The sequence below is a fragment of the Xiphophorus maculatus genome, chromosome 3 (assembly GCF_002775205.1).
Source record: "Xiphophorus maculatus strain JP 163 A chromosome 3, X_maculatus-5.0-male, whole genome shotgun sequence".
NCBI lineage: Eukaryota > Metazoa > Chordata > Actinopteri > Cyprinodontiformes > Poeciliidae > Xiphophorus > Xiphophorus maculatus.
The window spans coordinates 12028674-12053741 of NC_036445.1; the positions used below are offsets into that span (position 1 = coordinate 12028674).

General features: G+C 37.4%; 2 protein-coding genes across 4 annotated transcripts; one reads left to right on the plus strand and one right to left on the minus strand.

Annotated features, from left to right (window-relative positions):
* Window positions 1–5726, minus strand: LOC111608194. Of its 2 annotated transcripts, XM_023331518.1 has the most exons (7): window positions 5690–5726; window positions 4989–5150; window positions 4825–4908; window positions 1511–1567; window positions 1275–1436; window positions 325–435; window positions 1–196 (listed from the first exon to the last, which is right to left on the minus strand). In XM_023331518.1, exons 2-7 carry the CDS (start codon window positions 5139–5141, stop codon window positions 128–130), a joined length of 636 nt encoding a protein of 211 aa, XP_023187286.1. In that variant the 5' UTR covers window positions 5142–5150; window positions 5690–5726; the 3' UTR covers window positions 1–127. The 2 variants fall into 2 exon arrangements, with proteins under 2 accessions (XP_023187286.1, XP_023187285.1); XM_023331517.1 differs by lacking the exon at window positions 5690–5726 and having other exon boundaries at window positions 4989–5399.
* A 2626-nt stretch (window positions 5727–8352) lies between these two features.
* On the plus strand, window positions 8353–23818 carry LOC102234662 (transmembrane protein 176B). Of its 2 annotated transcripts, none has more exons than XM_023330071.1 (7): window positions 8353–8463; window positions 9140–9334; window positions 9512–9628; window positions 10139–10195; window positions 10326–10535; window positions 21299–21418; window positions 23439–23818. In XM_023330071.1, exons 2-7 carry the CDS (start codon window positions 9158–9160, stop codon window positions 23502–23504), a joined length of 747 nt encoding a protein of 248 aa, XP_023185839.1. In that variant the 5' UTR covers window positions 8353–8463; window positions 9140–9157; the 3' UTR covers window positions 23505–23818. The 2 variants fall into 2 exon arrangements, with proteins under 2 accessions (XP_023185839.1, XP_023185843.1); XM_023330075.1 differs by lacking the exon at window positions 8353–8463 and adding an exon at window positions 8470–8648.
* Window positions 23819–25068: the final 1250 nt, after the last annotated feature.

The following is a 25068-nucleotide window of genomic DNA, read 5'->3' on the forward strand; positions in this document are numbered from 1 at the left end:
TAATAATTGCAATCCAAATAGAGTTTAATAAAGCAGCAGTTCTCTGAAGCTTGATGGTATTTGAGAGGGACTGGCCCCCCTTGGCCCCCCTTTTGGTTTCTCCCTGGTTTTACCAGATTAATTAGGTTTAGGCTCCAGGACTGGTCATGTGACCATCTTTAAACAACAGCTGCTGGATCAAATCATCTTTGACATCCTGCAGAAACACAAGAGAGTCGATTTTAGTAATCAGACCAAATTTTCCTACAGAGAGAGCTTATTTAACAGTTTCATAACTTTAAGCAGCAGTTCCTGTTGTAATAAACTTGTGAGTTTTGTTCATACTTTCCCCCTGTAGTAGAAAGCCTTGTTGCCCAGGACTGCCAGGCTGATGCAGACACAGAGCTGGAGGACTGACATGACGATCATGGTGATGTCCACGCCTCTCAGCAGTTTCTGAAACACCAGACAAAGAAAAACGGAATGAAAAAAAATGCCTTCCGAAAGAAAACAACCAAAAATATATTGTTCCGGTTTCAGTATTCGGTCTTCTTGAGCTCCAACCTGCCGTCAGTTTCACCGGAAATAAAGTTCAGCTGCGCTCAAAGGATTCTCACAACATTTGCTCGTTTGCTGTGGTGCTTCAACAGAAAACTCACAGTCAATAGTTGAGTTTCCATTACAGATGTTCACAAAACGTAATCAATATTCAGCTAATGTTGGGGGGGGGAAGCAATTTCATAATTGCTGTGTTTCCATTAAGTAAGAAAAGCAATTAAAATCACATGGGAATAAGTTTGTTCACCCAATAGGTCAATAAAAAACACACCAGGAACCTCCAACTACTTCCTGTCACCTTCTTCTTCATGGTTGGCGCCAGCAGTTAACATCCGGCTGTTGATTATGTGAAAAAACGTTTCCATTGCAGTTTTGTGAAATAAACCCAAGAAAACATCTCATCCTTGCACCAAAACTTTTAATTTAAAAAAATCATTTTTTTTCTAAATTGGCATTTCCATTAAATAGATATATGTTAAAATTGTGCTACTATGTGGTCAATGGAAACACAGTTATTGACCAGTGAAAGAAAATGTACCTGATCGTGGTTATTATGGTTATTCTTGTCTGACTTTGTTCTTTTCTCCCTGTGATCTATAGCCCTATTTTCCTGCTGTCTTTGTGTAACGACAATCAAACATTGATTAATTCATTCAGAGGAAACACTAACATCCTCAGCTCCATCAAGGGTCTTTTTCTAACCCTTAAAGGCAGAAAAACACAGATGTGTTGACTACCTGAGCTAAATTAGCCAAGAACATGCAGTTTTTGGAGTTCCTTTCATCCAGGATCCCACACATCCCAATGACAGTAAAGCTGGCCAAATGTACTGCATACAGCACAATGGCCACAATGGAGAGGATGGATCCGGCTACGTTCAGAAAGACGGAAAGGCCCATCTGAAAGCAGAAATCTGATTATTATTCCCAACAGCGACCTCTACAGTTGGAAAACAGTACTGTTCTTTACTCACCAGGCAGCGGAAAGGAAATCTGTCTGCAAGAAGAGACAAGACTCCTGCTGCAATGAACTGAAAGAAAAACAGTAATAAGATCAATTATTATTATTACCGTTTTTATTAACTTAAAGAGTAAAGCAAAGTTACTTTCATGTAAGGACATTTTTTACACATTCATTGTGATTCTGTCAACACATTTGGTCAGAATATACCCGGTTCACATTCACTAGTTTACTAATACCAGAATAAAGTCCTAATGATGCGAGAATAAATTAGGAACATAATCACAATAAAATTAAGATAATGTCGTAGTATCATCAGAATATAGTAATAATCAGGGATTAAAATCAAATTTATAGAAGAAACTCGCAATTATATGAGAAAAAAAAGTTGTAATTACGCAAAAAAAGTCATAAAGGTACCAAAATAAAGTTGGAATGATAATTTCAATATTGTCTTATTCTGATAGTTTTCTTCAGTGTCTTTCTGTAGGTTTTTTGGTGATTATCTCTTAAAATGAGAAATAAGTTCCCTGACTCAGCACCTGATACTTTCTCCTTCCTCTGTGATCCAGTTTTTTACTTTCAAGTCATCAGTGTCCGTCCAGGTCACCTCTGACTTGTGTTTTCACCACCACATCGTGTTAGTATTTATTTTTTGAGGCTGAAGGAGCTGTATGCTAAATGGGTGCAACCTAACGGTAAAACAGTTGAACAAATCAATGAAATAATTATTCTTGAACAATATCTAAAAATGTTATCACCAGAACTTCAGGTGTGGATAAAAGAACATAATCCAGAGACTGGGAAGGAGGCTGCTGGACTGGCTGGTGTGTTTGTGGCTGCGAGGAGGAGGAACTGTTGAGCTTATCAAAGCTGGAAAAAGGATCAATCTCTTAAAGGATTCCCTTTAAGTGATCAGCCGCAATCAATCTCCAGCCCCACCAGTTTTAGCTGTAGGTAAGCTGCCTGTAAAAGAGAAATTTGGCTCAAAATTTCAGGAGAAAAGGCCCATTTGTTATGTGCACAGGAGGGTCATATCAAAACCTAAGTGCCCTCAAAATGCTGTTAAATTGTCCCAGATGTGTTTTGTGCCCAGGAAAAAAATTCAAAATGCTGGAGCAATGCATCAATTAGTGGAGATTCTGTGGAGCTCAGCGGTCAGGCACTAAAGGTCCTGATTGATACAGGGAGCACACAGACTTTGGTCCAGCACAGGTACGTCTCACTCCAGTTTGTTTGCACCAGTAAAACCATTCCAATCTGCTGCATCCATGCTGACAACAGTATCCAACAGCAGATGTTTATGTGACTATAAAACGACAACATACAAAGTTTCTGTTCCAGGTAAAAGCTGCTCCACTCGCATTATGAACCTGCTGAAACAGCGGGTGACCCGGCCTAGAGAAACCTGCCTCCTCCTACATCAGAGTCCAGAGGATGAGGAACCTGAGGAACAATATGTTCCTGTTATCAGCCTCCAAGCCCAGTTTGGATCATCTGTCAGAACAACAGTCAGAGGTGAGGACTGTCTGTCCATTTCCTGTTAGAAATAAACTAACAATATCTGAGGAAATGAACTGGTTTCACTGTAACACCAGAGGCCAACGCCTTGTTTTCTTTTATTTACAAGCTCGTTGACAGCGGATCATCTGTTCACGTTCAGCGGAACCTCTGGTAAATAAAACTCTCATTTGTGTATTTTTCTAGGATATATGTGTTTAAAAATTAGAATTTGACTTTCTACTGATGCATTCTCAGATGAGGTTCCTTCAGGCTATGACCTTTGCCCCCAACCGGGGGACAAGTCCTTTACACGTTCTTTACGGGTCAAGGACACAAAGGACGTCTTTTTAAAACGTCCTCGACCCGATTCCATGTCCTTAGAAGCAAAAACACATTCAAAGATACAGACGCGAGTGAAAAGACGAGCATTATAAGCTGAACAATTTCAGAGAGGATGGAAACTGTGGACATCGAGAGACAAAAAAAAAAAAAGTGTCCTTGGTGGCGCAGTGTGCTGCTGTATGACAGACAGAACGGATCAGGAGAGGAACCGCAGAACCTTCAGAACCTAAAGAACCAGAAATCAGCGTCTCTTCATCCATAATCATCTCCTGAGGCTGACATGGTGCAGAACATTTAGTTATGATTGATTCAGTTTCTTATTGTGATTTTAGTTGATTTTAGTTTGATTATTATTATTGCTTAGGATTTTTAGTTTGGATATTTAATAAATAATAGCATTAGCCAAAATAAGTGGCCATTTAAAGAACAAATAATACTAATAGATTAACACTAAATACATAAATATTTTCTACATTTAATTACTTTCTGTGTGTTTTATTCACAAATGTTTATATATTTTATGAATAATTGTTCAGTGATCATTTAATGTTTTACTTCACTAATATTTTATTAATGTGGTTTATAAGTTTGTAAACCACATTAATTAACATTAATTCTTCATTGACTTTCTATTAATGAAGAAAAAAACAAACTAAGCAAAACTTCACCAGACCTGCAGCCCAGGGCCGGTTCTAGACGGGGGCCAAGAGGGGCTCTAAAGAAATTATACTAAATAAATGTCTTTTTTAAATATTCTGTGGTAGATATTTTTTAAACCTTCACAATTTTATTTTAACAATGAATTAAAAATGATAGTGCTGCACCTTTAGCTGCTGTATTGAGATAGGATCACACTTTCCATCTGCTGGACCTCAATAGTTCTGTGTGACTCCACAGCTGCTTGTGTCTCATTAATGTTAGCAGATGTTAGCAGCTATCATGTGGTCTAGAGATTCTGTTTCAAACTGAGTTTATACACCTCTGGAAAAAAATTAAAGTTCCTGTGATTTTACTCTTTATAAGTATACGTTTGAGTAAAATAAACATTGTTCTTTTATTCTATGAATTACTGACAACATGTCTCTTAATTTTGTTTGTGAATGTATGTAAATAAGCAGTTAGATTTAGAAAACCGCACCAACAAATATCTTCTCATGGGTCTTAGACCTGCTGGGGGGCTAAGCCCCCCTAAAGGTCAGATCCTAGAATCGCCCCTGGTTTGCACTAAAACTGTATCTTATATCCCACGCACACAATAAGGTAACTTCATTTAGAAACTGTTATACTTCTAATTAGTACAGAAGTGGAAATGTGTCTGTTAAAGTACTTCAGTATGAGGAGGAAAACCATGTTAACCATAAAAATGAAAGCTTTGCTCGTGTTTTCCATTCAGAGAGAGAATATTTCATATTTGAAATATGACGGATTTGAAGAAATCAGATAAAAGAAGACAATGAACTTTAAAGGGATGTTTTTACTTACAGGAACTCCCAGCCAGTAAGGAAACGTTTCTACACGCTCTGGTCCGAGTCCAACGTTGAACACGCCGACCATGATCTGCACAGTCTGTGAGACATTTAAAACGTTTTTCTTTACGGTGTTATTCTTCAGAAACTCATTTTTTCAACGCTCCAAGTTCCTCTCACCCCAAGAGCTCCGACCACGCTGCTCCCTGACCGCCATGATGGACCGCAGGGAAGAGCCTTGACGGTCTGACGCCATTGTGCCAACATGCTCCGATTGTCCGTTGCTATGGTAACAGCAGTCACTCCGTTGTCTGTATCCACTGAGACGGCCATCTTTATAACCTTTAAGCAAAGTAAATGTAGATATTAAAAGAGGTAGATATTCAAAATGATATTCATTCCCCAGAGAAACGATGCAGAGAATCAAACTGGAGCATCTTATATCCACTGTTGATACTGGAGAAGAAAGAAGGATTTTACATAAAATCTAAGAAATTATGAGTGAAGAGCATCAGAGTGGCATACAACAACAAACTGTCTTCAGTCAGAGGCATCTTCAGAGCCGCTGGAATACCGGCTGCTACAGAAGGTCCTTCAACCAGTAAAGAAAATTATTCATGTTACAACATTTAGTTTCTCTTTGGGATCAATAAAGTATTTTTGGATTTGAATGTTTGAATTGAATTGATTCTTTCAGACGTTCGAACAAAAGCAGAAAACAAAGCAACGTGTAAATGCAAGACACACACCACAGACTCAGAAACACTTATTTGGTCACTACGTGTGAAAATGGGCATCAAGAAGTTGAACTTTAATATTTCACTTTATAATAAAAAGTAACGTTATTTTCAGAAAAGCCGTTTTTAATGCTGTGAACTCACCTGCTGAGAAGTTCAGTCTGACTCCAACAGCTTTCTGGCTCAGGCAGAAACAAAACATTCACTTCCTGTTAATCCTTCAAATTAAAAGCATATTTCCACACATAGCAGACAGAATCCCCTGTAATTGTATTACTTGCATGTTTATAAGTGCTGAACAATAAATACAATTTGAATTTTCAGTACTTTCCACAGTCATTTGGGTTGATGTTGGTAGAGAACTGAATTATGTATGATAATAAACTGACTGAACCTGAAAGCCTGCAGCAGATCTGCTGTTACTGGATCAAAGTTTGATGCTCCTAATTTGCTAACTTCCCCCTGAATGTGTGCATGTGGAGGAGTTTGGTATTCACACGGGAGAACGAGTCGATGCAGGAATGTCTTAAAGTCAGGAAGGTAAACACTGATATCGTATCAAATCCAAATATGCAGCAGCTGTAATTCAATAATACAGAAAAAACTGAGTTATTGGGCTCAGTTCTGGGTCATAACTCCAAATTATGCCTCTTTAGTTTCTTCTGCAAGCATCAAACTGCCTTTAATTTCACCTGCAGCTCTTTATTTTTAATAGTTCATCTTGAGAGAATACGACATTTCTCTCAGGAACAAATCCTCTAAACTCATTTTATCAGCAGATATCACAAACAGAAGCTTGTTATGTTTTGATCAATACAATCATAGTGCAAAACCTGCAGCAGGATTAGATCAAAACCTCATTCACATGACGCCGTCATGTCGAAGTGACGTTAAATTTGACCTGTATGAAGAGAGGCGGAGGCAAGAGTTGATGTAGAAATTAATGGAGAAAAACCAAGAACAAACACAAGCAGGAGGAACCAGATTCAACAGGAGGAACCAGCCAGGAGTGAGGAGGCTGATTACTGAACCAGGAACTGATGGCTGATTAGAAACAGGTTGCAGGTGTGAGGAGAGAGAGAGAAAGTGGCACAGGGGGCGAGAGAGAGAACACAAACTAGGTGGAAATGATTTGAACACTAACAAATAACTAAACATAACATAATCAAACTAATACAAAGGACTGAACTAAGGTAAAACAAATAAAACTGCTTTACACTGAGACTAGGAAATAAATCCAACATTAAAGAATAACTAAACATAAGAAATAAAAATAAGCTACTAGAATAAACATGACTGAATCAAATCAAGGAATAGAAACAATAACCAAACCCAAAATTAACCCAAGACTTTCACAGAAAAAAGGAAAAATGACTATAATAAATTAAAATAATTATAATTGATCAGGACTGCTACACATTTTTTAGACCCAGTAATCCTATTCTAACACTCAAAATGTTCCTCATTGATGAAGGTTATGGAGTCGTGCATGCTTCCAGAGCTGGCTGCTATAAATTTGGGATATTGAAAGAGTGACTTTGATTATTTTTAAATCTTCTTCCTGTCTGCCCCCTGAAGGTTCTGGCTTAGCCTGGTTCTGGTTCTCCTGGAGGTTCTTCCTAAAGGAGAGTTGTTCCTCTCCAAGGGCAGGCTATGACGTCATTCTTGTTATTTTGCAACATTTCAATCCGAGTGGTTTTAATCTTTATCCAACTATATTGATAAGACATGCCGATGCTCAGCATGAGTGATGTAGCGACATCTAGTGGTAAGAAATACACATTGCAGCTGAAAAACAGCATCAGAAACGACATTTAAATAAATTATTTTAACTTTAAAAAATCGACTTAACGACAGAAACAAATCTTATGATGAAAAATGTAAGCTTAAAAAATGTTTGAGATTGTTGCATTTTTCTCTCATCTCAGCCATCTGATGCTCCTACAGCGCCCCCTGGCGGCTCCCGCTTGAAGAACACTGGTGTACAGGGGGCAGCCGATCCAAAAGCCAAGAAAATAACAGGAAATAAAATAAAAATATGACAACCTAGTTTGTATCTGAATAAAATTCTTATAGATTTGCCGCCGGGACAACTTATTTTCTCAGCCTCTAGATTGCTAACGGAGAAAGTATCTTTTTTTATTTAAACCTCTTTCCGACTTAAACTTTTATTAGCTGCTCTACACTTTCTAATTTATTCTGCTCATAAAGAATACCCAAATATTGGTGACCATAATGTTTTCTTTCACGGGCCTTAAAACTACCAAGATGTTCCCGAATCAAACATTATTTGCTTTCATATATTTACATCAGATATATTAAAATATTTTTTAACGATTTCCTGCATCACTGATCATTTCTGATCCGTTGAGTCTGAAACTGTGATGCTGCAGTTCTGGCGCTGTCCCTCTACCGCCACCTTGTGGGAAGAAGCGTTATGTTCAACGGGAAATTAACTGACTTCCGTTCACGTTGGAAAAATGAACTGTTTGGAGTTTATGACACCAAAAGCTAAAAAAAGGCAACAACAACAAAAATATATATAAATGTATATTATGATCTAATATTACTCCTCAAGAAATAAGACATACATTAATCTGAGTTTAGTCATTTTATTCCCTCTTTTCTGACGTTGAGTCTGATCACTACTTTGTAAACAACAAAGCTATAAAAACATTTAATACATTAACTTAATGAATGCTTCCCTCTGGTTTCTGTTAATTTGTGTAAATGCATAATAATGAAACGTAACAAAAAGATCAGCGGATGCGCAAATGATTTTACTTTTTAAAATTTCTTTCTTCCCGTCCCCCTTTTTTCTTTTTTCTTTTTTTTGCGCTTCCGGGACAGATTGCTCAGTGGCGCACGTTACTGAATCTGAGATTCTGTTTGTCAGAGTTTGCTTCCGGATCTAACAGGTACGTTGTTTCACTGAAATCCTTGAAGTTACAGTGGAAATAAAAAGAAGAAGCAGAAACAAAAGTTCTGCTGAAGTGAACCGGGTCAGACTGCAGTTTGTGTTAGACGAAGTAAGACGAAGAGTGGGGGATTGGAGGAGGAGAGTTAAACTGGAACTGATCGTCGACTGTTTTATTAAAAGAAGGTATTTTAATTTATTTACTTTAAAACTGAGGTAAGTTTAAAAGAACATAAAACAGCGAACCGCTATTTTGAGTAATTTATTTATATTTTGGTTTATTTCTCCGATTTTCTTTCCACATAGCCTGATTGTTCCAGTATTCGTGTTTAGGATGGCCCAGTCAAAGTCCAGACCTGAACTTGTTTTTCACAGAATCAGTGTCGGGTTTTAATTTTGGAGACAGACTGAAACACCAGGAATTCAAACCCAGAGTATTGACTTTGAATTATATTAATAAAATATTTTTAGAACCAGGTTTAGTTTTTTCTTTTCCGGCTGCTTTCATCGTTGGCCTGCTTTGTTTTCTTCTGCCCTGAAAAAACTACAAATAAAATCAGAATTAACAGCAGAATCCCACCGGTGTGAATGTCCAACAACTGCAAATACTTTTAATGCATTTTATTTCATTTAGCTTGTTAAAATAATTAATAACACACATTTGAAATGTCTGTCAGCTTTCAGGACCAGGAAGGATGTCTGTGACCATGAGCAGGACCGACGGGGTCACCATGTTCACTCTGACCTCTGACCCTGACAGCCGCTGGCCTCCGCTGTGCCAGATCCTGAAGAGTCTTTGCTACAGCCCGGTGTGCTGCTCCGTGTCCCAGCAGCTGAGGACGGTCCTGAAGACGTCTCTGTCCGTCCTGGCGGTGAGCTGCAGACTTCTCTCTTCATGTTAATGAAAACTTAAACTGCTGTTGCTCTAATTAGACATGTTTTCTATGAGTTTAGTGTTTGTTGCGTCTTTCATTTGATTGTAAAAAATAATAATAATAATGAAGCATGAATGTCAGGTTTGACCACAGGCGTCTCGTTCTGCTTTGCAGGCCGTCCACATGATGATCGGGCTGCTGAACATTGGCCTTGGCGTCATCTACCATCTGTCCTACTCTGCTCCTTACTTTTACTATTTTGCTTGTTTTCCCTACTGGATGGGATCTCTGGTGAGTAAACTGCTGGGTCACAGATTGTCAGCATTAATTAATTGTCGGAGCCTTAAAGGGGCGGTATTATGTATTTTACATAGTTCCATTTTATAGCATAATCAGCTAACTATGTTACCTCCAGCTGTTATAATAATGCTGCATTTAGCAAACATAACGCAGAATAAATTTGACTTTGCAGTTTGTCACTTTGAAATGGGTCTCTGTCTCTTTAAGAAGCTCCAGCTCTTTCTGACACATTATAGAGCATGTAAATCATAAACTCAAAAGTAAATTGGTGATTGACGGTTGTAGTATTTCAGAGGCAGATGTAATTTGAATTGAAGTTAGCATTTTTAGCTTCTGCTAAACACCATGCTGGTGCCAGCAAACAGAACAAGCAGTGGCCTCCACTGGTTCCATGTCTGACGGGAGGTAAACAGAGCAACCCATGGCTACATGGAGCCAACTGACCCTCAGCCATTTATTCACTTTTACACAGAATATTTGTTTGTTTTTCCTTTGTTCCAGTTCATTGTGTTTGGCATCATGTGCATTTTATCTGAGAAGTATCCAAGTCCATGTCTGGTGAGTGATTTGAACTATCTGGTGTTTCCTCGGGATCATCAGCATTTATTCTTAGATTCTTAGATCTTTTTCAACATTGATCAAATTGTTGGTCATATTTGTGCATGTAGTTAATCTTCTTCTATTTCAGATCATCCTCAATGTGTTTGTCAACCTGGCTGGTGCTGCTCTTGCCATTGCTGCCATCGTGCTCTACAGTGTGTTGGAGGGAAATATGTATGTGTGGCTTTCCTGTGATGACAGGCAGTACTACTACTACTACAGAAGCACCACGCCAAGCCCATCCGCTGATGCTGCTTACTTTAAGGAGAAGTGCTTGGAGGGCAAAGCAATGATTCAGGTAAGACAGAAATACCCCACCAGCAATCAAATATGTCTATATTTGTTATCATTACGATGAGCTTTAGAGATGATTCCATCTTTAAAGATTTGTGGACGTTTGTTTTTAAGCTGAACGGTTTAGGTTGCGATCCAACACTTTGGAGACGGGAAACTGTTTACAATGAAGTGGAAACTGTAGGCGCGTTCAATGACATGGTGAAATGACAGCGCCACCTTTTGGCCTGGCATGGCAACTTCAGCTGACTCGCGGTGTCTTGGTGGCGCCGTCTAAACGTGGAACTTTTCCGCAATCATCACCAGAAAATTTCTTGGCAGCGGTCTCGTGTAAATGTAGGCTTAGTGAAGAAAAAGATATTTGCTATTGGGCACCCAGTCAGAACTTTAAACACGAATGATTTAGTGACATCTGCAGATGTAAATATACATAGTTCCCACAAGTCTGAACCAGAAGTGATCGGAGCCACTGAACCGCCATCTTGGTAGGCAAGCGCAGCATAAAGCAGAGATGAACCATGGCTTCCAGACCAACAAAAAGACAGCAGAGTACTCAAAAATTGTTAATTGGGGCCTGCCATGCAAAGCAATGGCAGGAACCTATTGCTATTCTCCCAAGAAAAGTTTCTTTATTATTATTGGGGCCTGCCATGCAAAGCAATGGCAGGAACCTATTACTCTACACCCAACAAGCGTCTCTTTAATATTATTATAATTCTTTATTTTTCTTCCGTAACCGTTAATGCGGCTCGTACCGCTGGGTGCACACCTACAAATGAGGTATCAAAACGTGCAGAAAATTCACGCCATTGGAGCTATTATTTTTGGTGGGATTTGGGCTTAACGTGGCGACATAATTCGCAAAAAACTGCGAAAAAAACCCCATTATAACTCAATGGGAAAAATCCTAGAAATACCCTATTTTTGAGGATTTGCTGTGTCGTCACAAATTCACCTAGAAATGCCATTCAAATTTCATTTTGTAGATACGTCTGTGATCTCTTCGAAAGTGAAGACGGCTCGTCGATACCAGTTACGGTTTGTCCACAATTTGCCTCTAAGCGACCCAAAGTTTCTCATTTTTGCTCAAGTTAGAGTGCGTTTCTGGCTGCTTAGAGTGAGAGATGAAGACAACTTTTTCAACCCAAATCATTTTTGAAATCGCCATCACGCCCACAAATATCGCACGATTAGTATCAAAATCGGTCCTGACATTGATACGCCTGTCTGCTCCGGTAAAATGTTTTCGAAATTTATCTAGACCGTACGGTTTTCTGTCACGGTGCTTCAGAGCAAAGTCATGCGACAGGATTTTCTGAGGCTGTCTGAGGCTCTCTCCCATGTATTTGAATAGAATTTCAGATCTGGGCACAACATTTCTTTCTCTCATCGCTGTAAATGTTCTGAGTGAGGTACAGATATGAATCTCGGGACTATCGCAGAAGACACATTGAACTGTCATACGCTGCAAACGCTTTTCGAATATGTATTACGGTTCCCGAACAAGAAGGATTTGTTTCCAATGCTTTTTTGTCAGTAAAATGTGTTTGCTCAAACACACAATTGTGTGTTTGAGAGCTCAGCGCTCAGAGCTCACACCTGCTGAGACCATTATTTACCATAGCAACGGAACTCAAGAGGCTATTGGCTGCTGATTTGGACTACAGATACGCATCGCTGTAGTTCTATCTATCCTCAGTTGAAACAGATCAGGACTGAGAACTGGCCTTTAGAACTACCTGCTGCTATGGGCTGTATATAACTGATTGAACTCAGTAACTGTTACACATGGGATTAGTTTGGAACTTTAAAATTAAGCATACTGAAAATTTCAAAATAAAAGCCTTGAATATTTTACATGACGTAATTGCTCTTTTTGGCCGTATATGACTTTTTCATCCAAAGCAATGTTACACATGGGATTAGTTTGGAACTTTAAAATGGAGCATAATAATAATTTCAAAATAAAAGCCTTGAATATTTTACATGACGTAATTGCTCTTATTGGCCGTATATGACTTTTTCATCCAAAGCAATGTTACACATGGGATTAGTTCGGAACTTTAAAATGGAGCATAATAATAATTTCAAAATAAAAGCCTTGAATATTTTTACATCAGGTAATTGCGCTTTTTGGCTTTATGTGACTTTTTTATCCAAAGCACTGTTACACAATGGAATAGTTTGGCCCTCTGAAATGAAGCATACTGAAAATTTCAAAATAAAAGCCTTGAATATTTTTACGTCATGTAATTGCTCTTTTTGGCCGTATATGACTTTTTCATCCAAAGCACTGTTACACATGGGATTTGTTCGGAACTTTAAAATGGAGCATAATAATAATTTCAAAATAAAAGCCTTGAATATTTTTACATCAGGTAATTGCGCTTTTTGGCTTTATGTGACTTTTTCATCCAAAGCACTGTTACACATGGGATTAGTTCGGAACTTTAAAATGGAGCATAATAATAATTTCAAAATAAAAGCCTTGCATATTTTTACATCAGGTAATTGCGCTTTTTGGCTTTATGTGACTTTTTTATCCAAAGCACTGTTACACATGGGATTCGTTCAGAACTTTAAAATGGAGCATACTGAAAATTTCAAAATAAAAGCCTTGAATAGTTTTTACATCATGCAATTGCTGTTTTTGGCTTTGTATGACTTTTTCATCCAAAGCACTGTTACACATGGGATTAGTTCGGAACTTTAAAATGAAGTTTAACAAAACTTCCAAAATAAAAGCCTTGACAAAAATTTTAAATCGTACTGAATGGTGCACGTCCGCCTCGCTTAACGTTCTTGCGGTTCTCCGCGTGCCATTGATTACGTTGCGGCGTTCTTTAGCGTCGATGCCGATTTGTGGCGTGACGACGCCGGGCCCGAACCCCACGGGCGCGCCTTGGCAGGCCCCGGCTAAATTTCTTCCGAAATTTTCTAGTTATTCTTTATTTTTCATCCGTAACCGTTAATGCGGCTCATACCGCTGCGTGCACACCTACAAAAGAGGTATCAAAACGTGCAGAAAATTCACGCCATTCCAGCTATTACTTTTGGTGGGATTCGGGATTAACATGGCGACATAATTCGCAAAAAACTACGAAAAAAACCCCATTATAACTCAATGGGAAAAATCCTAGAAATACCCTATTTTTGAGGATTTGCTGTGTCGTCACAAATTCACCTAGAAATGCCATTCAAATTTCATTTTGTAGATACGTCTGTGATCTCTTCGAAAGTGAAGACGGCTCGTCGATACCAGTTATGGTTTGTCCACAATTTGCCTCTAAGCGACCCAAAGTTTCTCATTTTTGCTCATATTAGAGTGACAGCCGACCTCGGTTCATATCTGGGCACAACATTTCTTTCTCTCATCACTGTAAATGCTCTGAGTGAGGTACAGATATGAATCTCGGGACTATCGCAGAAGACACATTGAACTGTCATACGCTTAAAACGCTTTTCGAATATGTATTACGGTTCCCGAACAAGAAGGATTTGTTTCCAATGCTTTTTTTCAGTAAAGTGTGTTTGCTCAAACACACTTGTGTGTTTGAGAGCTCACAGCTCAGAGCTCACACCTGCTGAGACCATTATTTGCCATAGCAACGGAACTCAAGAGGCTATTGGCTGCTGGTTAGGACTACGAATACGCATCGTTGTAGTTCTATCTATCCTCAGTTGAAACAGATCAGGACTGAGAACTGGCCTTTACAACTACTTGCTGCTTTGGGCTGTATATAACTGATTTAACTCAGTAACTGTTACACATGGGATTAGTTTTACACTTTAAAATTAAGCATATTGAAAATTTCACAATAAAAGCCCTGAATATTTTTACATGACGTAATTGCTCTTTTTTGGCTTTATTTGACTTTTTCATCCAAAGCACTGTTACACATGGTATTAGTTTGGCCCTTTAAAATGAAGCTTAACAAAAATTTCAAAATAAAAGCCTTGAATATTTTTACATCAGCTACTTGTGTTTTGAGCATTATATAACTATTTTAACCGAAGGACTATTACGCATGGGATTAGTTTGGCCCTTTGAAATGAAGCATCCTGCAAATTTCAAAATAAAAGCCTTGAATATTTTTACATGACGTAATTGCTCTTTTTGGCTTTATTTGACTTTTTCATCCAAAGCACTGTTACACATGGTATTAGTTTGGCCCTTTGAAATGAATATTAACAAAAATTTCAAAATTAAAGCCTTGAATATTTTTACATCATGTAATTGCTCTTTTTGGCTTTATTTGACTTTTTCATCCAAAGCACTGTTACACGTGGTATTAGTTTGGCCCTTTGAAATGAAGCTTAACAAAAGTTTCAAAATAAAAGCCTTGAATATTTTTACATGACGTAATTGCTCTTTTTGGCTTTATTTGACTTTTTCATCCAAAGCACTCTTACACGTGGTATTAGTTCAGAACTTTAAAATGAAGCATACTGAAAATTTCAAAATAAAAGCCTTGAATATTTTACATGAAGTAATTGCTCTTTTTGGCCGTATATGACTTTTTCATCCAAAGCAATGTTACACATGGGATTAGTTCGGAACTTTAAAATGGAGCATAATAATAATTTCAAAATAAAAGCCTTGAATATTTTTACATCAGGTAATTGCTGTTTTTGGCTTTATTTGACGTTTTCATCCAAAGCACTGTTACACATGGGATTACTTTGGAACTTTAAAATGGAGAATAATAATAATTTCAAAATAAAAGCCTTGAATATTTTTACATCAGGTAATTGCTGTTTTTGGCTTTATATGACTTTTCATCCAAAGCACTGTTACACATGGGATTAGTTTGGAACTTTAAAATGGAGCATAATAATAATTTCAAAATAAAAGCCTTGAATATTTTTACATCAGGTAATTGCTCTTTTTGGCTTTATTTGACTTTTTCATCCAAAGCACTGTTACACGTGGTATTAGTTTGGCCCTTTGAAATGAAGCATTCTGAAAATTTCAAAATAAAAGCCTTGAATAATTTTACATGACGTAATTGCTCTTTTTGGCTTTATTTGACTTTTTCATCCAAAGCACTGTTACACGTGGTATTAGTTTGGCCCTTTGAAATGAAGCATACTGAAAATTTCAAAATAAAAGCCTTGAATATTTTTACATCAGCTACTTGTGTTTTGAGCATTATATAACTATTTTAACCCAAGGACTATTACGCATGGGATTAGTTTGGCCCTTTGAAATGAAGGTTAACAAAACTTCCAAAATAAAAGCCTCGACAACATTTTAAATCGTACCGAACGGTGCACGTCCGCCTCGCTTAACGTTCTTGCGGTTCTCCGCGTGCCACTGATCACGTCGCGGCGTCCTTTGGCGTCGACGCCGATTTGTGGCGCGACGACGCCGGGCCCATGCCCGACGGGCGCGCCTTGGCAGGCCCCGGCTAAATTTCTTCCGAAATTTTCTAGTTGGGGCCTGCCATGCAAAGCAATGGCAGGAACCTATTGCTATTGTCGGAGAAAGTGTTTCTTTATTCTTTATTTTTCTTCCGTAACCGTTAATGCGGCTCATACCGCTGGGTGCACACCTACAAATGAGGTATCAAAACGTGCAGAAAATTCACGCCATTCCAGCTATTACTTCTGGTGGGATTTGGGCTTAACGTGGCGACATAATTCGCAAAAAACTACGAAAAAAACCCCATTATAAGTCAATGGGAAAAATCCTAGAAATACCCTATTTTTGAGGATTTTCTGTGTCGTCACAAATTCACCTAGAAATGCCATTCAAATTTCATTTTGTAGATACGTCTGTGATCTCTTCGAAAGTGAAGACGGCTCGTCGATACCAGTTACGGTTTGTCCACAATTTGCCTCTAAGCGACCCAAAGTTTCTCATTTTTTCTAAAATTAGAGTGACAGCCCATCTCGGCTAGAGTGAGAAATGAAGAGGTTTTTTGAGCCCAAAATAATTTTGAAATCGCCATCACGGCCACAAATATCGCACGATTTGTATCAAAATCGGTCCTGACATTGATACGCCTGTCTGCTCCGGTAAAATGTTTTCGAAATTTATCTAGACCGTACGGTTTTCTGTCACGGTGCTTCAGAGCAAAGTCATGCGACAGGATTTTCTGAGGCTCTCAGGCTGTTTCACTAACACTTCACACCTTGGTGTGAAACTTATTTAACATAGCAACGGATCTCAAGAGGCTATTGGCTGCTGATTTGGACTACAAATACGCATCATTGTAGTTCTATCTATCCTCAGTTGAAACAGATCAGGACTGAGAACTGGCCTTTAGAACTACCCGCTGCTATGGGCTGTATATAACTGATTTAACTCAGTAACTGTTACACATGGGATTATTTTGGAACTTTAAAATTAAGCATACTGAAAATTTCAAAATAAAAGCCTTGAATATTTTACATGACGTAATTGCTCTTTTTGGCCGTATATGACTTTTTCATCCAAAGCAATGTTACACATGGGATTAGTTCGGAACTTTAAAATGGAGCATAATAATAATTTCAAAATAAAAGCCTTGAATATTTTTACATCAGGTAATTGCTGTTTTTGGCCGTATATGACTTTTTCATCCAAAGCACTGTTACACATGGGATTACTTCGGAACTTTAACATGGAGCATAATAATAATTTCAAAATAAAAGCCTTGAATATTTTTACATCAGGTAATTGCGCTTTTTGGCTTTATGTGACTTTTTTATCCAAAGCACTGTTACACAATGGAATAGTTTGGCCCTCTGAAATGAAGCATACTGAAAATTTCAAAATAAAAGCCTTGAATATTTTTACATCATGTAATTGCTCTTTTTGGCTTTGTATGACTTTTTCATCCAAAGCACTGTTACACATGGGATTCGTTCGGAACTTTAAAATGGAGCATAATAATAATTTCAAAATAAAAGCCTTGAATATTTTTACATCATGTAATTGCTCTTTTTGGCTTTATATGACTTTTTCATCCAAAGCACTGTTACACATGGGATTAGTTCGGAACTTTAAAATGGAGCATAATAATAATTTCAAAATAAAAGCCTTGAATATTTTTACATCATGTAATTGCTGTTTTTGGCTTTGTATGACTTTTTCATCCAAAGCACTGTTACACATGGGATTAGTTCGGAACTTTAAAATGGAGCATAATAATAATTTCAAAATAAAAGCCTTGAATATTTTTACATCATGTAATTGCTGTTTTTGGCTTTGTATGACTTTTTCATCCAAAGCACTGTTACACATGGGATTAGTTCGGAACTTTAAAATGGAGCATAACAATAATTTCAAAATAAAAGCCTTGAATATTTTTACATCAGGTAATTGCTGTTTTTGGCCGTATATGACTTTTTCATCCAAAGCACTGTTACACATGGGATTAGTTCGGAACTTTAAAATGGAGCATAATAATAATTTCAAAATAAAAGCCTTGAATATTTTTACATCATGTAATTGCTGTTTTTGGCTTTGTATGACTTTTTCATCCAAAGCACTGTTACACATGGGATTAGTTCGGAACTTTCAAATGGAGCATAATAATAATTTCAAAATAAAAGCCTTGAATATTTTTACATCAGGTAATTGCGCTTTTTGGCTTTATGTGACTTTTTTATCCAAAGCACTGTTACACAATGGAATAGTTTGGCCCTCTGAAATGAAGCATACTGCAAATTTCAAAATAAAAGCCTTGAATATTTTTAAATCAGATAATTGCTCTGTTGAGCATTATATAACTGATTTAACCCAATGACTATTACGCATGGGATTAGTTTGGCCCTTTGAAATGAAGTTTAACAAAACTTCCAAAATAAAAGCCTTGACAAAAATTTTAAATCATACTGAATGGTGCACGTCCGCCTTACTTTATGTTCTTGCGATTCTCCGCGTGCCACTGATTACGTTGCGGCGTTCTTTAGCGTCGATGCCAATTTGTAGCGTGACGACGCCGGGCCCATACCCCACGGGCGCGCCTTGGCAGGCCCCGGCTAAATTTCTTCAGAAATTTTGTTTTTCTAGTTATAGAACTTTATTTTTCTTCCGTAACCGTTAATGCGGCTCATACCGCTGGGTGCACACCTACAAATGAGGTATCAAAACGTGCAGAAAATTCACGCCATTCCAGCTATTACTTTTGGTGGGATTTGGGCTTAACGTGGCGACATAATTCGCAAAAAACTACGAAAAAAACCCCATTATAACTCAATGGGAAAAATCCTAGAAATACCCTATTTTTGAGGATTTGCTGTGTCGTCACAAATTCACCTAGAAATGCCATTCAAATTTCATTTTGTAGATACGTCTGTGATCTCTTCGAAAGTGAAGACGGCTCGTCGATACCAGTTACGGTTTGTCCACAATTTGCCTCTAAGCGACCCAAAGTTTCTCATTTTTGCTCAAATTAGAGTGACAGCCGACCTCGGATCAGATATGGGCACAACATTTCTTTCTCTCATCACTGTAAATGCTCTGAGTGAGGTACAGATATGAATCTCGGGACTATCGCAGAAGACACATTGAACTGTCATACGCTTAAAACGCTTTTCGAATATGTATTACGGTTCCCGAACAAGAAGGATTTGTTTCCAATGCTTTTTTTCAGTAAAGTGTGTTTGCTCAAACACACTTGTGTGTTTGAGAGCTCAGAGCTCACAGCTCACACCTGCTGAGACCATTATTTACCATAGCAACGGAACTCAAGAGGCTATTGGCTGCTGGTTAGGACTACGAATACGCATCACTGTAGTTCTATCTATCCTCAGTTGAAACAGATCAGGACTGAGAACTGGCCTTTACAACTACTTGCTGCTTTGGGCTGTATATAACTGATTTAACTCAGTAACTGTTACACATGGGATTAGTTTTACACTTTAAAATTAAGCATATTGAAAATTTCACAATAAAAGCCCTGAATATTTTTACATGACGTAATTGCTCTTTTTTGGCTTTATTTGACTTTTTCATCCAAAGCACTGTTACACATGGTATTAGTTTGGCCCTTTAAAATGAAGCTTAACAAAAATTTCTAAATAAAAGCCTTGAATATTTTTACATCAGCTACTTGTGTTTTGAGCATTATATAACTATTTTAACCGAAGGACTATTACGCATGGGATTAGTTTGGCCCTTTGAAATGAAGCATCCTGCAAATTTCAAAATAAAAGCCTTGAATATTTTTACATGACGTAATTGCTCTTTTTGGCTTTATTTGACTTTTTCATCCAAAGCACTGTTACACATGGTATTAGTTTGGCCCTTTGAAATGAATATTAACAAAAATTTCTAAATAAAAGCCTTGAATATTTTTACATCATGTAATTGCTCTTTTTGGCTTTATTTGACTTTTTCATCCAAAGCACTGTTACACGTGGTATTAGTTTGGCCCTTTGAAATGAAGCTTAACAAAAGTTTCAAAATAAAAGCCTTGAATATTTTTACATGACGTAATTGCTCTTTTTGGCTTTATTTGACTTTTTCATCCAAAGCACTCTTACACGTGGTATTAGTTCAGAACTTTAAAATGAAGCATACTGAAAATTTCAAAATAAAAGCCTTGAATATTTTTACATCATGTAATTGCTCTTTTTGGCTTTATTTGACTTTTTCATCCAAAGCACTGTTACACATGGTATTAGTTTGGAACTTTAAAATGGAGCATAATAATAATTTCAAAATAAAAGCCTTGAATATTTTTACATCATGTAATTGCTGTTTTTGGCTTTATTTGACTTTTTCATCCAAAGCACTGTTACACATGGGATTAGTTTGGCCCTTTGAAATGAAGCATACTGAAAATTTTAAAATAAAAGCCTTGAATATTTTTACATGACGTAATTGCTGTTTGTGGCTTTATGTGACTTTTTCATCCAAAGCACTGTTATACATGGGATTAGTTTGGAACTTTAAAATTAAGCATACTGAAAATTTCAAAATAAAAGCCTTGAATATTTTACATGACGTAATTGCTTTTTTTGGCCGTATATGACTTTTTCATCCAAAGCACTGTTACACATGGTATTAGTTCGGAACTTTGAAATGAAGCATACTGAAAATTTCAAAATAAAAGCCTTGAATATTTTTACATCAGCTACTTGTGTTTTGAGCATTATATAACTATTTTAACCCAAGGACTATTACGCATGTTATTAGTTTGGGCCTTTGAAATGAAGTTTAACAAAACTTCCAAAATAAAAGCCTTGACAACATTTTAAATCGTACCGAATGGTGTACGTCCGCCTCGCTTAACGTTCTTGCGGTTCTCCGCGTGCCACTGATTACGTCGCGGCGTTCTTTAGCGTCGACGCCAATTTGTGGCGTGACGACGCCGGGCCCAAGCCCGACGGGCGCGCCTTGGCAGGCCCCGGCTAAATTTCTTCAGAAATTTTGTTTTTCTAGTGAACTTTTATTGTTTATAAATTAGATAGTAACAAGCCACAAGGTTCTGAGCTTGTGGCTTGTTTATTGTTGTCATAGCAACTCTCGTTGCTATGATACCTACCAAGATGGCTGCCGGCTACAAAGTTCCCAGAAGTGTGACATCACATGAGAACAATGAATTGCACATTGAAACCAACTATAAATTGCTTGTGTGGCCACATATTGAAAAATGATTTCAAAGTCTTGCTTCAAATCAGCTCTTTGAGTTGTTTTTGTTTCGTTTGTTTCTTTAAGAGCAAGGCAGATGTAAGATAATCAGCATCATTTTATAAATAAAGTAAATGATTTAAGGAGGATAGTCTACATTCATTAGACAAATGGTTTATGGAGTTGTTTGTGTTCTGCAGATGTTTCTGAGGAGCATCCTTGGGGTTCTGATTGTCCTGTCGGTGGTGGAGCTCTGCGTCGCCATCAGCTCCGCCGTGTTGGGGATCAAAGCTCTGAGACGCACAGGCAAACAAAACAAGGTGAGCTGTTCTGTTTCGAAGAGTCAGTCAGTTTTTGGATAGAATAAGCTTCTGGCTTAAATCTTTAATTTAGTTTCACTTTTGAAAAATTCTAAATTACTAATCAATTCAGAAGATGATTCTGCAATGGTGGATATACACTCACTGGCCACTTTATTAGGTACACCTGTCCAACTGCTCATTAACGCAAATGTTGAATCAGCCAATCACATGGCAGCAACTCAAAGCGTTTGGCCACGCAGACATGAGGATCTGCTGCAGTTCAAACTGAGCATCAGAACGGGGAAGAAAGGAGATTTAACAGACGCTGAACGTGGGATGGCTGTTGGTGCCAGACAGGCAGGTCTGAGTATTTCAGAAACTGCTGATCTACTGGGATTTTCACAAACGACCTAGGGTTTACAGAGAATGGTCCAAAACAGAGGAAACATCCAGTGAGCGGCAGTTCTGTGGGTGCAAATGCCTTGTTGATGCCAAAGGTCAGAGGAGAACGGCCAGACTGGTCCGAGCTGATAGAACGGCAACGGCAACTCAAATCGTTACAACCGAGGTCTGCAGAAGAGCATCTCTGAACACACAACACGTTGAGCCTGGAGGCGGACGGGCTACAGCAGCAGAGGACCACACCGGGTGCCCCTCCTGTTGGATAAGAACGAGAAACTGAGGCTACAATTCACACAGGCTCTCCAAAATGCACAATGGAAAATTGGAAAAACGTTGCCTTCATGTCAATATGGACCAGACTCTGAGGAAGGCTTCCAGTACCTTGTTGACTGAAGGATTAAGGCAGTTCTGGGGGCAAAAGGGAGTCCAACCTGGTACCAGTAAGGTGTACCTAATAAAGTGGCTTTTTTTCTCTCCCTCTCTTCCCCACTTCTATCCAAAATGTCTCTGTTACCTGAGATTAATTAAATATGAGAGAAAATGAAAAATAATGACAAAAATCAGAAAATAATTGCCAAGAATAAAAGAAAAATAAGTATTGTAACTCACATTAAGCAATTTCATTATTGTTGTGACTCAACTCTGTTATGTTCTGTGTTTTTTTCTTTGTCCTGAATGCATCCATTTTAATGTTCCTGTAACGTTTTTATTTCTTTTCCATTGTTGAGTGTTTTCTTATGTAATTGGTCATTTTCTAGATGAATACTTATGTTTGCTAGTCTGTAATGTTTGGTTTTTATTCCCTAATTGTTGAATAAAAATAAAACAAAAAGGAAAAAAAGACAAAGGTGATGAACAGAGGTGATTCAGGTTTACTTTACTAACGTAGACAGACGTTATTTACCCCTCAGGGAATCTTATATTTCCAGTCGCTCATAAAACAACACAAAGGCCCCGTTCTACAGGCTGGACTCGTTTCAGGTGTTTTCATGTTGAAACATGACCAAAATGGCTGACATGGCAACACATTGAAGTGAGCAGAGAGCAGGGCTGGAGAGTTTTGGACGTTAAGGAGCCCCAGACGCCCCATATTTAAACTTCAGGGTTTAAATATGTTCACGTTTATTCTTCCTGAGGTTCCTGTGCATTTAATCCGTCTTTTGTTTAATACCTGCCTATGACTTACTGACAAATCAAACCAAATTTCCTGTCGGTTCATTATTGGCATATATTAAAACATATTGATGGAAACAATATTGTCCTAATATTGCAGCTTTCGTTGTTCACTGCTGAATACAGAAAATAAAAACATACATTTTGTTTTCTTTTGAATAAAATACACCAAACTGTGATTGTTGTGCATGACTCCAGCTCTAGTATTATAACATCCTTGTTTTCTGTTCAGACTTTTTATCTGAACAGAAAACAGATTTACTTTATGCTCTAAAGGAATCAGATTAACTTTGTTTAAAATCTGAAACTTTTGCAGAAATAAAACAGCTTTTCTTCACGAGAAAGTTCCCCCAAAAAGGCCGAATTACAGACATTTTCTTCTCTGATTTCTCAAAACCAGTGAATCACGTTTTATGTTTCACTTCTTTTTTTTTTTACTCAACGTGTTTCTTTCCTCCTGCAGGCCTCTGATGAGTCGGAGTATTTCAAGCCGCTGCTGGAGGAAGTCACCACCGAGCCTGCAGTCTGAACGTCTTTCACTTCCTGTAAAGATTAATCCTACACTTTCATCCCACGCAAAGGGTTAAAATCTATATTAACCATTCACTTATAAGCAGCTCATGGTTTTTTTAAAATACAACTTATGCTTTTTCTATTGTCTCCTGTACTTTTGTATTAAATGTCAAATCATTTTACTTTGATTTTCCTGATCAGTAAGATGTTTTTTGTTCTTTTGTTATTCTGAAATCAGGAAATATTCAATCATGTACTGCAGGTGATTTTTTTGTTGCTGTAATTGCAGATTTCCACCACTAAATATGAAAATAAATGCATGAAAATGATCATTTGCTGCATGTTTTCATATTTTAGGTCACGTTTTAAGTTGCATTATGGGGAGACTTTTTGTCTCCTTACCTGTTCAAAAAGCGTTAAGTAAATATTTGACAGCCGTATGAGTCAAAGTAATGAGTCTTCAGTTAATTCAAGGAAATGAAGTCATAAATTAAAGTGAAGCAGTTTTCTTTAACGTTTCTGGAAATGATTTAAAAATCTTCATGAGGCGTCATAACAGGTTATGATTGTTGCAGTTATCAGTGACCTGCAGCTCTCACAGGTTGGTTTGGTATCGCTTCCTTTTCCCTAACTTAAAAACATCTGAGCATCTTTTGGTGAGTTTTATTCCAGATGTTTTATTGAAATCGTCCAGAGATCCTGGTGGGTTCAGATGGTTTCTTACGTTCCCTTTCAAAAGGATTTAAAGTTGTTAAAATTCTTTACATCTGGTCATTTTGCAAACTCAAACATCATTTGTTAAATTGAATCTTTATGTATTGGATTTATAGACAGACAGATTTTGCCTTTTTATACTTATTACAATGATTATTTTACAATCAGTTTATTACTACCTATAATAATACTAACACATTAAATGAATTTGTATTTTTAATAAATTTGTAAAAAATTCAAAACCATGTTGTTGTAATGAAGTATTTGAATTGTGAGGATGGAGATTAATGCAATTTTAAATCAGGCTGAAACATAAAAAAGTAAAAGTGAATACGTCCTGGATTTAATCAGAACCGTTTTGACCCGCTACTCTCTGCATTTCTCCTTCCTGTAAGTAAAAGGTTAGAAACGTGAGAATTGGTCTCTTCTGAATTTTTTCTTGCCGTTTTATTTTCGGATCTTTTTTTTTCTAATAATGTGATTGATCAACGTCCCACCTCCCGTTATCTATATAGAAAATCCAGTGTGATCAGATTCCCTCAGAAATTTAATCTCAATCTAAATCCATCGGTTCAGACACAAAATGAATTATTAATGAATGCCTTAAGGATGAAATTAGTCATTTAGATCAATTTACAAAGTCAGGGCACCACCTGATTTTCAGGAAATATTAGCCAAATTATGAAATTATTGTTTAGAAAAATACCTGCCTGATGCACTGCAAAAAGCAAAATCTTACCAAGTACTTTTGGTAAAGTTTCTAGTTCAAATATCTTAGTACACTTGAAATAAAAAAAAAATTTAGAGTTCAATAATTTCTTAATACTGATGAAAAATTACTGCTTAATTTGACAAATTATTTCATT